Source organism: Micropterus dolomieu, linkage group LG10, assembly GCF_021292245.1.
Source record: "Micropterus dolomieu isolate WLL.071019.BEF.003 ecotype Adirondacks linkage group LG10, ASM2129224v1, whole genome shotgun sequence".
NCBI classification, from domain to species: domain Eukaryota; kingdom Metazoa; phylum Chordata; class Actinopteri; order Centrarchiformes; family Centrarchidae; genus Micropterus; species Micropterus dolomieu.
The window spans coordinates 9376901-9391070 of NC_060159.1; the positions used below are offsets into that span (position 1 = coordinate 9376901).

The 14170-nt window shown below is 40.0% G+C and overlaps 1 protein-coding gene across 6 annotated transcripts in view; it reads right to left on the bottom strand.

The window, feature by feature from the left end:
- Positions 1 to 14170, bottom strand: part of pak5 (p21 protein (Cdc42/Rac)-activated kinase 5) — a 74641-nt gene that overhangs the window by 25730 nt on the left and 34741 nt on the right. For 4 of the 6 annotated variants that reach the window (XR_006826748.1, XM_046060690.1, XM_046060694.1 and 1 more), the window contains one exon: positions 12319 to 12363. The exons of 1 other annotated variant lie outside the window; for it this stretch is intronic. Coding sequence is in view for 4 of the 5 variants with exons in the window: in XM_046060690.1 (XP_045916646.1) it covers positions 12319 to 12363 (45 nt within the window). In the remaining variant the exon portion in view is untranslated. Of the gene's footprint in view, positions 1 to 8855; positions 8895 to 12318; positions 12364 to 14170 lie in introns of all 6 variants that reach the window. One more of the 6 variants, XM_046060691.1, reaches the window with a different exon arrangement.

Sequence of the window (14170 nt, forward strand, 5' to 3'; positions counted from 1 at the left end):
GGGGGGCTTCACTAAATTAATTATACTGAAAAATAGATAATTGTCAAGCTAAATTTTGCTTCTCTTCTTTGACATTTTTGAGATAAGAACAGTGATATGCTTGGTTAAAACTTGTTTTGATGTTTGTTTGTTTGAAGATTTTTGTTCTTTAACACAATCCATCACCATCAACCCCGTCTTGAAGAAAAGGAAAGTTATTTGGGGTAGATACACACATACTCATAGGAAATACACACAGTACATATCCCAACACATCACAACACATGAAAAAAAAAAAATCACACATGGACAACAACAGAGGCTGACGTGTAACTCCTCCCATCCATGAGTCTTCAGTTACACATGAAAGCTCATCACCTAACACACCCCCACTCTCTCTTACTGCCTCACACACACGCACCCTGCTGAACATGGCCTACTCAACACACCCACTATCAACTCTAAGTCCTGCCACTACCACATAGGAGTGGTGTTTTCTGACTGGGACATGTTTGCTGCTGACATGCTGTCATATACTATTGTACATGTCTTTGTACGACAGAAAATATATCTTTTCCTCCATCCACATGGCAATGTCCTCAATCTCTCTCCCTCTTTCTGTATTAGATCACAGGCACCATCTATACTGTGTGAATCTGTCTGTCACGACTCACACTGCAGAGAGCAAGCATGCGTGGGTACACACACACACACATACACACACACACACACACTTCTACTATTACAGCAGTCTTTGCTGCTCCAAGTGCAGTATCCTTCTGCATCTGTGACCAGCTTGTGAACATAAGCTTATTGACGGCTACCTGAGACAACATCAGAGAGCCCTTGAGACAGCAGACAAAGCGACTACTCACGACTCTCCTTTGAGTGTCTCTTTAAGGACCAAACATGACCTACAGTACTGATTGATGAATGATCAAAAAAAGCAACTACCAAAGCTGATGCATAAACAAAGAGTGAAGATATGGTTTGTATAAAACGAAACATCCATCACTCACAGAGTGATAAAAAAAATTGTACTGTCAGTGTTCTGCCTTAGCCTCCCATTTAATGTAGGTAATACCGTGCAAGACTCATATATTTGACAATGCATGAATTAACTGCTAAGGTAACATGGATTTAAATGGACGATCTCACACAATTCGGGTAATCAGCAAGGTGTTCTTATCCTCTGGCTCTCTCTGCTGGATAGAAGTGGCAAAAGCAACAAACTGCTTAAGCTAAAATGTTATTTTAAAAACGAGAGAAATAAGAGTAGATCAAGTAACATAGTAGTCAGACACTGAAAGATAAAAATATAAAAGGATAATGCTGGTGTTATCCTATATTTTTCTGTTCAAATCACACAAAAAGACCAAAACCAACAATGTATTAGTCCACCTCTCAATTATTTTCTGTCTTCCCTGGTTGTAGTTATCCATCCCCATTGGTTCCTACTGTAAATATAAATCTTTAAATATGGCTCAGACATTTGTAGTTTAATTTTTAGGGCTTATTATTTTCCCAAAACAGCTGGGCACTGTAGTTCTTCATTACTCAAACATGAGCAAATGGTACATTTGTTTGCGACTATCTTCACCTGCGGATTCATACATATTTGGTGCGCTAGTATTTATGGAAGCAGAACAGTGAAAAATATTGAATATTGCCAGCCTTTAAATAAGTTGAATAAGTTAATGAGTTTCTGCGATGGACTGGCGACCTGTCCAGGGTGTACCCCGCCTTGCGCCCAATGTCAGCTGAGATTGGCTCCAGCCCCCTGTGACCCTGTACGCAGGATAAGCGGTTGACAATGGATGTATGGATGGAAGTTAACGAGTTTAATAAGTTTAAGTTGATTCAAAGGGAGAAGGACTGAAGTTAGGCGATTTCAGTTTTTACATGTTTTAGTCTCAAGCACTGTCAAAATTAGCCAGAAAGTTTTTCCTATGGCAGCAATGTTGTGTGTTGTAACGTGGAAGAAGCAGGAAGGGTCTTGTCCTCTCAGTGCTTGTGCTCTGCTGCTCTCTGCTGGTCTGATTTACTATTTCATGACTGAACCAGCACATTTCATTGTCAGTTAAATAACTGTGAATTAAAATGATGTGGATGTTAATTTCACTGATTAAGGGACAAAGTAGAGAGAGGCTTCTGGTAATAAGATTCCCCGAGGCACATGTCTTGGATCTCAATTATTAATTAGAACAACTAATCCTGGCCTCAAAACCCAATCGAATACGACCTCAGATCAGTATGCAGGCTGACAGGTTGAAAGGTTGACCCACCTGTATTACTTAGCAGAAGATTTAACTGAATAGTTTCACTGATTTCTTGACATGCTATTAGTGAAACTACACATGAGGTCTTTGCAAACATGAACAGAATTATTAAAGAAGCAGATCTTGGAACATTTCCATGATTAATAGGCTGTGAGCTGACCTGTTTCCTCAGGCCATCTTGCTGCCTGTTAGTTAACCATCATCTCAACATGCTGAGGAGAGCCTGTACAATAAGGGTATCTCTGAAAAGGTGGATGGATACCATTATATGATACACAAAATTATGCTGCTAAAGCCGTCTTACAGGAAATGTTTGTGTGTCTTCGTACATGATGCAAACGATCTCACTTTATTATACATGAGATCAATAGGGTTCACTGTTACTAAATTATGTAGTGGTTCTCAACATTCTTAACAACAGCTACAACTGGGGCTAGTATGTATAAAAAGTGCAGGAGTGGTCGAAAGAATGGTCCCAAACTTCAACCTATGAGCCAAAAAATTCTTCTTATATGGTAATGGTGAAGTGGATAAGACACCTGCCCTTGGTGTGAGAGACCCGGGTTTAATTCCCCACTGTGACACATCCACCAATATGTCTCTGTGCTAGACACTTAACCCCTAGTTGCTCCAGCGGCCTGCGACCTCTAACATGCTAAGCAATTGTAAGTTGCTTTGGATAAAAAGTGTCAGCTAAAAATGAATAAATTTAAAATTATAAAGTGATTGACAAGCCTAGGAAAAGTCTAGTGCTATCTCTCAATGTCCGTTCTTCTGCGCTTACTAGTAAGTACATTCACGCACAACTGTAGCAAAATGCAGTGTAGTATGAGGATGGAGTATTCATAATGGTTATAAAGTTGACTGTGGAACGCTGGACACTTCTTACCCTCACTGGTAGCCATATTGGCTACTTAGCGGTTGCTCCAATGAACACCGCACTATACAAATGTAAGTTATACACATACATAAGTTAAATGCTATTTCATAAAAATCTTAAATGAATTAAAGGATGCTGCATTAACCACTTTATACCACTGCATTAACCACTGCTGAAGGAAGAGTGTGGAGCCCCTTATGCTACTTTTTCTCCTCTGACATGATGCCTCCGACCCCCACAGCTCCCCAGCCAGCAGCTCAGACTAGTGTGACCCAGTCCACTTTGACCTCAGCTGGGTAGAGCTTCCAGTAGAAGCTCCAGGATCCATGAGTCACACAGCGTGCAACACATGGAATGAGGGATGATTTCCAGCAAACTGGATTAGTGGTGGACGCATAATGAAATACAAGCATACAGTCAGACCAAATCCCTGACCTTAAGCATATTAGTGCAGTAAACCCTGGACCCCCTTCTTTTTTTCCATCCCTCTAAGCCCAGGCAGATTTAGGCTGATTCTGAAACATAGCCAGCAGAAATTTCTAGAAAATGTAATGATGAGTAGAATAAATAAAGTGCAGTCTGTGTCTTTTCCAGTGTGATCAGTTATGTGATCTAAATGTTTTTTTTGCCAGAGTCTTCCTTTTAGAGGAGTTTCCAAGTGACTCTGTCACTGTCAAGGAAACTTTCTGATCTAAAGGCGGAGACAGGAGCGGAGACTTAGAGCAAGAAGAAGAAGAACAAGAAGAAGAAGAAGAAGAAGGGATCAATTAAATGTCCCTCAGTTATCTTCTTGTCAACTCTGGTACAGATAAACAGACAGCTGCCCACTATAGATTAATTACACACTAGCGCTCATTAATCTGAGCCAGTTATAGCCCCCTACATCACATCACCGCACCTACCATCCTGCTCAGTGCTCAGTTTCTACTCCTTTGACTGCTCTCCTGTTGTCTTTCCTCCTCTCATTTCTATTTACACACACATTCACACTTTCATCCTGTATCTTACATTTGCAATTGTCAAGGTCACTATCAAAAGATACGATTGAAGGCACAACACATTATGAATGAGAATGAGTTTACTTCTGTACAATATCGTCATGTATAGTACTTTGTACTAAAATGGTGAACATGATAAACATTATACCTGCTAATCATGTTAGCACTGTCATTGTGAGCATGTTAGCAAGTTGGCATTAGCATTCAGCTCAAAGTACTGCTGTGCCTAAGTACAGCCTCACAGAGCTGCTAGCATGGCTGTAGGCCCTTGGTCTGACTAAGATCACAGCTTGTTACTGAATGTGAAAAAGAGGAATGAAAACAGAAAAGGTCCTGCAGTAAACACCAGAATTAATAACCAGGTGGTAGCTAAGAGTTGGTTAATATTTATATTTCTGCAGCACGGATGTCCTTGTTTTTCTGGAATTTTACAATGTACAGTAAATATTAATTAAAAAACAACATAACATTCAATTCAGTTTCAATTTTTTCAGTCAATTTGTATGTTAATTTTCATAAAAGAAATCAAAAGTCACACATGTCAAATTGAGGCCAAACTTATTATATATTTTATTGCCTGTGACACATTTGAAAATATGAGAAAATTAACTTAACTATTATCTATTTTATTAAATAGTATTTTTGTGTACATTTTTGAGTGTATGAAAATGAACATTTTCTATGAGTTTTCTGGTCTGGTGCAGCCTATCAAAATAGATCAAATAATAGCGCAGATGAGGCTTATGACATAATAAAAAACAATATTCACTCTAATCTGCCCCCAGAAATGTTGATAGATGGGTCAAAACATGATTTTCATTCAGTATTCTTCCACAATGATAAAGGAAGTAAGTGAATGATTAAAAAAAAAAAACTGAACTGTGAGTTGTAGTTTGCTATGTGGCCACATGAGGATACTGCAGGTCCAGTCATTAAATTGCCTCTCACCAAGCCTAAAGTGGCTTCTGCTGATTGAGAAACAAAGAAAAGAAATAATGTTTTAAAGCCAATGTTATTTCATGTTGAGAGACACTACTGTGTCCACAGTGATAATACAGATTTTTGTTCACTTCTATAGGATGCAAATATCCACATTAGAGTTATGAAGGGACAAAATTTATACAGACTCCACAGAGCACAAAGTATTAATGTTTTCAAGGAGTGTTCAAAAAGTCACCCTGCAGCTGCTCATCAACAATGGAAGGCACTTTCAATTACAAATGTGCAGATTTTCAAGTATGACATACCAGTCATCTCAAATCACTTTTTTCTGCAACAATCCTTTCCTATTTAAAATTCACAGCCTAAATGTCCTTCCAAAAAACCCACATTCAGACACTGTAAGATGGTTGTTAGCCAGGACATTTTGAGCTGCCCTGGCAAAGTACGGCACACATTGCTGAAAGCCAAAATTCCCCCGCCAACGGTGGCTCCGAAGTCTCTGTGAGAGGTGATTTGCAGAGTGTGACTGTGAATGGCAGCCACGAGAGAAGACAAAGTAAGAAAGCAAAGGAGGAGGAGCAGAGTGGAGGAAGGAATGAGAGAGGCCTAAATCAATGCCATCCACTTCAGCTCACTGCCAAGAAAGACAGATGCTCTCTCTGTCGGTTTGTGTGTGCGTGAGGGTGCATGCCTGCACAGACACACATCAATCGGGAGTTATTTTCCTTCAAGTCTATTTCTGCTTTGACCAATTTAATCCTAGATCAATGTAAGACGGTATGTAATACATACAGAGTCAAATTCAAATCAAACTTGAAATTAAAGGCATATCGATCACAGCAACCAACTTTCTTTTCTGCCCATTAAGAAGTTTAATGAATCCCACAATCATTGTGCATGAGACAAATGCAGTGTGGCAGATTTGGAGCAAAGACAAACTGAACTGTATGTGCGTATCTGTATCCAGTGATGGAGGCACTTGTTGCAAAATCGTCATCAGAGACAACTGTCTCATTTCATGTTACATATTTCATATTACAGCAACTTGTAACAAGTAGACATGTTTTAGATTTAGGACTTGCTCCACATGTAAGCACTTGTCTAGTCTTGATTCATTCTCAGTCTGAACAGTCCATTGCCTTGGAGCTCACCCAATGTCATTAATACACGCTGTAATAAAAATGCTTCCTCAAATTAGCAACTCTCTGCGTGCACATGTCACAACCATAATAGCCCACTTCCCTATTCAATGAAGACACAGGTTTACATTCTTGCCTCTGAAGCAGGGGTACTGGGTGACCTTGTTAAATCAGAAACACTATCTCTCTAAGCTCTGTTTCCATATGGATACATACAGCAAACCCAGCAAAGCTACAAAAATAACTCTGCCATGCAGTGCTTAGAGCAGAAACCTGCCCTCTCTCTGGAAACATGAGAAAACCCTGCACTCTGTACAGCTATAATTTATGCCATGTCACAATTAAGTGTTAAAAAGGCAAGAAAAATAGAAACAGGTTTCAAACACAGTCAAATGTGTGACCCTTTGTTGTAAGGTCAGCACAACAGGACAGAATAAATGCTCAATGGAACAGCTACTATCTTAGCTGCTCCACCACTGTTTGGTCTAATATGTTATCACTACGTGCTGGGAACTGCCGGCAGCGAGAGCCGAGACCTGTTGCACAGACAAATCTGCATAGCCAGCATACCAGCATGCAGTCTTGGCTCACCAGAAACAGAAACAGTTGAACACCCCACCTGTAACTGTTTATGAATCGTCTGTGCCTGGGGTTTAAAGATCGGCGCCTCCGTAGTCTTTATCACTCCCACCACCTGCCTCAGCCTCGCTGTCTCTGTCAGGCCCTCGGTCCTCCTGCTCGCTCTGGCCCCGATCTCTGCTGCTCCTCGGCCCCCCGCCATAATAAGTCACTCTGCCCGGCTGCAGCTGCATTCAGCTCCAATTGACTGGAAATGCGGCCCTCTGAACCGACAGGAACTACCCTCTGAGAGACCCAATGATCAGGTTTCTTCCTCCGTCACCTCCTAAAGAGCTGGTGGGGGAAGGTGGGCGGCTGTGCTCTGCTATCACTGACCTACTGACATTTACAGCAATGCTGTACCAGTTATCACCCTGAGTGTCATGCCTATTGTCACGGGCCTTTTACCCTCACTGTGCCAGTCCTTTGCTTTGTCTCACTGTCACACAAACTGTGACAGGCTTGCTACTGTCCAACCTGGACAAAATGTCCGATGTCAAAATATGAAGATTGATTTAAGACACTGAAAAATGACTTTTGTGCATGAATTAAAGTAAAGACTGTATGTCATGTAAGCTGACACCCAAAACAGTCACGATTTGATTTTCCCCAAAGCCACAATCCTAAAAAGTGTAAATCTGCAAAGCTGCACTGTTCTTCAACAAAACCAAAATTAACAAACTAACCAAAACAAAATATATTCATTTATATAACAGCTACTGGATATGTACCTCACAGTTATGGGCACATTTTGATGCATTATTTCTTCTTCCAATGTGATGTAAGGATAGTTTCAGTGCAGTTTTAATGGATTTGACAGCAGAGATATGTTCAGCTACCTAAAATATCACCAAGCTCTTTCCACCTACACTACCTAAAGTACATGTAACCCACAGCTGAATGCAAGAAGTAATGGCACGTACTCTGGAGGCTGTCAGCAGTGGGAAATGCAAGAAATCACAAACAGAAGAGAGACAAGACAGGCTGAAGGGAAAAAGGCACATCAAAATGTATAGTACATCTTTGTTGCATAATAACTCCTGGACTGCATCATGGATTAATATATCTGAATATGTGTCTATTGAGGATTTTACCTCTATGTCTTTATTACAGAAAGCATAATTATGCACATTGCTGATTCATATGAAGGGACCTCCACTGTCAGAGAACCAAAGTACATGTGAAAATGTTAGCTCTAATCAAAGCAGTGATGTTCACACCCTGCACGTCATACTCTCATTCGCCACATGGTTCCCTTCCTGCAGCCCCTCCAGCAGTAACAAACATCCTGACTCAAACACCAATTTATCCCTAAGTACCATCATTATCCTTAATGCCATCTTCCCTGACCTTCACTAAGAATCTGAAAACTGTCTAAGATTATTTTTTTTAATAATATATAATGTAAATGCAGACAGTCAGCTTTAATTTGCTTGTATCTAACATTAATCTCATATGTCTGATTTTGTCACAGCTGTCTTCAAATGTCTCCACTGCTCTTATCTGAGTGACATCTGGAAAACCTGTAGACCAACTCAAGTCATTAATCTACTATCACATTCATTTCCAACCTACATGTTGTGAGACTGACATTGATATTATCATGAAGCCATACTGTGTGTCATACTACATACTACACTTAATTCAAACTTGAAATGGACCACCTTCGGTGGCAATTTGAAGCACTCTAGTGTTCATTTTATTTAAAGAAGAGAATAAGCAGTCAGTGCTCTGCAGTCAAGTACAGAATGAATAATAAGATGAATTCATACATCAATGGGGGGATTTGATCTTTATCCAGGAGAGGAGCATGTTATTTGGAGAAGAGATGGGGTATGAAAGAGGAAAATCTACCTTAAAACACAATGCACGTATATTATTCCGGTGATCCCTCCAAATTCACTTATTTACTGTGAACGTAAACATGTGTGTTCTACAGCTAGTGTAGAATTAAGAGCAATAAGCTTTAAAATCGGTCTCGTGAACCATGATGGGTAGGTCTTTTTTGTAACTCACTTACTGATGCTGATGTCCATGACTGGAGGGCCGTTTGATGACCCTGGGATCAAGACAACAAATTTAAATTGCTTTCATTAAACATGCATTGGGGGTAAAAGTGGAAATTAAATTTCTCATTTAGCTTTTTTACTTTTTCTACAGAAATGTGTTAAGGTGGACTTTGTATATAAAGTAGTCATCATTGGCTACTACTTACCATATCTTTACTCAGTATATAACTGTCTGAGTTGGAAAAGTCTGGTATTGTCTGCCATCAACCTGTCCTTGTGTAAAGTTTATAAACTGATGATGTTGTTTAATAAAATCCCTTTATAACAATTCTGTTTTTAATTCACTCCAGGTTATTACAGCTTTGACCCATTCTCTAAACACTACTAACTGATTCCAGTATAGGTTATGTAGGAAATAAATCTTATTCTTTGCACCTTCTAAAAGCCCAAAATGCAAAGAAACACAAGCAAGAGCAGAGGAAAACAGTATCCTATAAACCGTGGGAGCAAAATACAGCAGAAAAACGACCACATCGGATGAATCTGCTCTCACAAAACTTGTTCGCTTTTACATCAGTCACCTTTCCTACACACAGGTTATTCTGCTTCTCATTTACAAGAACCCAGACATCTAATATTGGCCCACGGTTGAGAAAATAGGAAGGAATAGAAGACCGTTAGCAGGCCTAAGCATTTCACAAGCACAAACACATACAAACACACAAACACACACACCATCATGGTAAATTACCTCCTGTGCTCCATAGGACTCAACAATTTAAGCGTGTCAAAGTCAAGGTGCAACATGAGACTGCCATTAATAATATCCACGGAGCTACCCCTGCAAGTGGTAATGAATGTAACACATTAACACACATGTAACCTTGCGTCGCACAACAACCCACCCACACATACACACATGTTTGAACCATGTCAACATCAAAACAAGAAAATCAACGTAAAAATGAAGACGTTTTGCATGGAGTTAGTTTTAGTGCGCTTACTCATGCACCACCACACACTTCCAATTGTCAGCTTGAAGCTTTAAGAGCACAATGTTTAAAACATGGAAACGCTGTTAGGGCATGGTGTTAGCCTATACTTCTGGATTAGCATGTGTGCTGAGGGCTGGGGGGGGTGAAGATGAGAGCCAAGGCTTTAAGCAATACTAATGTTCAGCTGAGATGAGCGGTCTGACAACAAGGCTACAAGCCTTGTGAATAAACGATGAGTGCACAAAGCCAGAGGGCAGAGGTAGCAGTTATTTCAGCATGATGACTGCGCCAACCTCTCTAACTGCTCTACATGCACGCACACACACAACTATATATATTATATATATATATACACAAACACACACACACACACACACACACACACACACACACACACACACACACACACACACAAGTACGCAAAGAGGCATACAGACTTGCTTCATCCATGTCCTCCTTGTCCACACACACGTGCGCGCACACACACACGCACTTAGTAGATAGAGCTGGGGGAGTCTGCCAAGATGAGGAAGCCTTGGAAGCCTTATGGCAATCAAGTGTCAGGGCAACCAGGGGAGAAGTATATAAATTCATGGGTGAGACCGTATAAATACCCCAGCCAGTCAGGGTCACACACACACACACACACACACACACACACACACACACACACACACACACACACACACACACACACACACACACACACACACACAGTGATTTTTGTTTCCATCACTTCAGAGGGTATTACACAGACTTACATTCATTCCCTGAGGACTTACACTAACCCTAACCACTACTTTGTGTAAACCTAACTAATACACTAACAATGACCTAACCTTAACCTTATTATGTTTTAATTACCTTAGAATGAACTATTTCTATCTACATACACCGCTGGTCCTCTTATATGGACGTCACCATGTATCTAAAGTAGCCCAAACGGACAAGTCTCAACAGAGCGTGTTTCATCACTACATTGAATACGGACGAAGAAGAAGAAGAAAAACAAGTAACGGTAGTAGTACTAGTAGTAGTCGACTGGGTTATTAGAAGTAAGAGAAAGGCAGATATTTGGACCAAACAGATTATTTAGCACACGAGCCAACACAATGTGTCGGCCAGTGTAGCTTCTCCTGCTCGCTTGGAAAGGGGAGTGTCGCATTCATGTGGTGTCGGAATAATCAGAATCTTTTTTTCCTCCTTAAATCTTTACTGCAAAAAGAGAAATAGTGTTTAAATAAAGTGTATTTGTGCACAATAACGTGTTGCATTTACATATTTTGCAAACATGTAATTTGTAATATGGTTGTCCATGTAGAGTGAACTAGATGTCTGTGTGTTGTTTATATGCTCTGATAATGCTAAGCCTGAATTGTGTCTTTTTCACAAAAGTTTGCTTCTTTAAACTAGCACACTCACACACGACTTACACACAAATATGTTAGTTTGTATTCTTTGCATGCACACTCCAAGTGAGAGAAATGCAAAATCCTTTGGATTTGACGGAGGAGTGAAGTGACCCTGACTTCTAAGTAACATCAAACTACTTTCCACAGTGGTCTGTGATCAGCTTTTTTATTTGTCTTTAAGATTTTCTTTCCTCTTGGGGAGGCTGGGTGTGCAGATCAGTCATTTTAGTGCTGGCGTAATGACTAACGAGCATAACAAACATTTTATTATCCACCTCCTCAATTATCAGTTTTAATATTGAACTATAAAAAGATATGACAAATATAGGCATGTCCTGCTTAAGCCTGTTAATTAAACTTAAAGATGAACATGTAAATAGCTTATCATTCCTAAAAATATTTCAGAGGCTCATTTGAAAAACCTCAGTGAAAAAAAAAGGTACAGCTGCAAATCATGCTTTTACAGCTGAGAGACTACATTGTGTATGATGTATTTGATAGATGATTATAGAGAGGAGAGGAGAGGAGAGGAGAGGAGCCACAGTTCGACTAGGCTGGTTTGGGTCGGACCAAGAGGTGGATCATAGAAAGGGTCCGTCTAACACATGCAAACCCTTTATGACCTATTTTCTACAGTGTGGTGGCCCTACAGCAGAGCAGAATCAGCTGCCATGGCAACATGCACTTCACATCTCAGCACCCTTCATCAGCACCATCATCATTATCATCATCATCATCATCATCATCATCATCATTATCATTATCAATGGCGCTCCATAGCAAGAGGAGAAACAAGGGAACATGCCGCTACAGATAATCTTGTCATTTCTGGGAAGGCTCATGCGAATGAAACAAAAGGAAAGTGGAGATGAAGCCTATGAAAAGAGTTGGCAGAGAAATGTAGTTATGTCATGTGTGGAGTCATTCTCAGTGTTTCTCCCTGTTCCTGCTGACACACCACCTCCACCTGAATGCATGGCAGCAGGCAGCGGAGTTGTGACTGTGTGAGAGCGACCAACAAAAACAAGGGAGGTGGGTTAAAAACAGAAGGGAAGAGGAAGTCATACTTTGGGCAACGGCGTTTCAGATGACCGGACTTTCTTGGGAGATATCTGTGAAGAGAGCAAGAGAATTATTTTCTTGTTTCCCCCTCTTCAGAGATATCTCCTGTGGCATATTGCTGTTCTCTGTTACAGGACTTTTGTGGATGTGTGATCGTGTATTTCCTGTCAGCAGGACCTGTCAGCGGGACCTGTCAGCGGTTCCTCAGAGACTAATATCCATAAGTTAGCTTGACAAATAATACTCACAATAGTGATTTTAGTCTTATTGTCTTAAATGTATTAAAGTGCAACCAATTGCTGCAGTGCTTTATGTCAACTTTCATCATCAAAAATGAGAAATTAGTTTAAAATTGACATGTTAATGGGGTGAGTGTTTAAGTATTGTCAAGGTCAACAAAAATGGTGTAAGCAAGTGTTGTAACACACACAGAAGATGGTCCTAAATGTCATAGCTGAAAGGCAGTGGGTCACACATGCAGTATGATGGGACCATAGACAGTATAATGGAAGAATAAAAACACCATATTTTAAGAAGTGCCCCTGTAAAAGACCCATGAGGCCTAGTACAACCCCCAATATCATCAGAGATGGGCCTCAAAAACAATCTTATATTCTGATACAACCCAGAGAAAGGTGCACAGACATATTAAGGAGCATTTTAGTAAACAGTTTGGTGTATAAGTGACTATAATTAGGTACAGCCCTTTTTCAGTTGATCAAATGTGTCGATGCAATATGTTACGAAGAACCGATGAACAACAACACATCAGAGGAGACACTCGGAAGGTTCAGAGACAAGAGGAGACACACAATTACAGTCACAGGGGGGGCTAGAAGGAGAAATCACACAGCCAAATAAAAAAGAAACATCAATTAATATTAGGGTTTCTGAGATTGTGACATTATTTAATGGAAAAGTTACTATCTTTAAAGCTGCATTAAGCAATTTTTGACCAGCAGAGGGCAGACAGTCTATGAATTTATCAATTGTTTCTGGATAACATGTTAGCAAACATAGACAGCAGACAACAGCAGCATCCCATTGAAGTCATGCACCTGGTCACGTGAAGAATCTAGTGTGTCATAAGTCCGTCCAAAATATATAAGTCACACTCACTGGCCTATGGTTTGATCTCAACTGCTCAAAAAACTATCCAGGTCTTCATTTTGTATAGTGTTTGACCACCAGTCATAGTGACACAAATATCACTCTTTAGCTGCTCAACCTTCTACCTTTTGACCCTCTCGTTTACCTCAGTTTTCCGCCACTTCAAACCTTGGCAGTTAGCGCACAGCCAGCTTGTCAGGGCTTGTTTGGTGGTTCTTATTTAATATGGTTGTATGCTGAGAGTGGTAAGACTCAACCAAACAGTGCAGCCTGTAATGTGGGCTGGTGTAGGGGAATTACAGTAGAACCACATTACTATTGCATTACATTACTTGCTTAATGCAGATTTAAAGCAATATAATGTACAATGATATAACTATAATTTCATATAATAGGGCAATTTGAAAAGTGTGAAGTGGCCAGATGGCACTGGAGAAAGACAACAGAATGTGGAGGATGGCGTATTGAGATACAATGACACTGAAGTGAACGATACCTATAGGGATAGAAGGTAGTGATAGAAAAGTAAAAGGAATAGCTTTAGAACATTGTTGGGGGAAAGGAATGTACAGATATACAGGTGCTGGTCATATAATTAGAATATCATCAAAAAGTTGATTTATTTCAGTAATTCCATTCAAAAAGTGAAACTTGTATAATGTATACATTCATTCCACACAGACTGATATATTTCAAGTGTTCATTCCTTTTAATTTTGATGATTATAACTGACAACTAATAAAAACC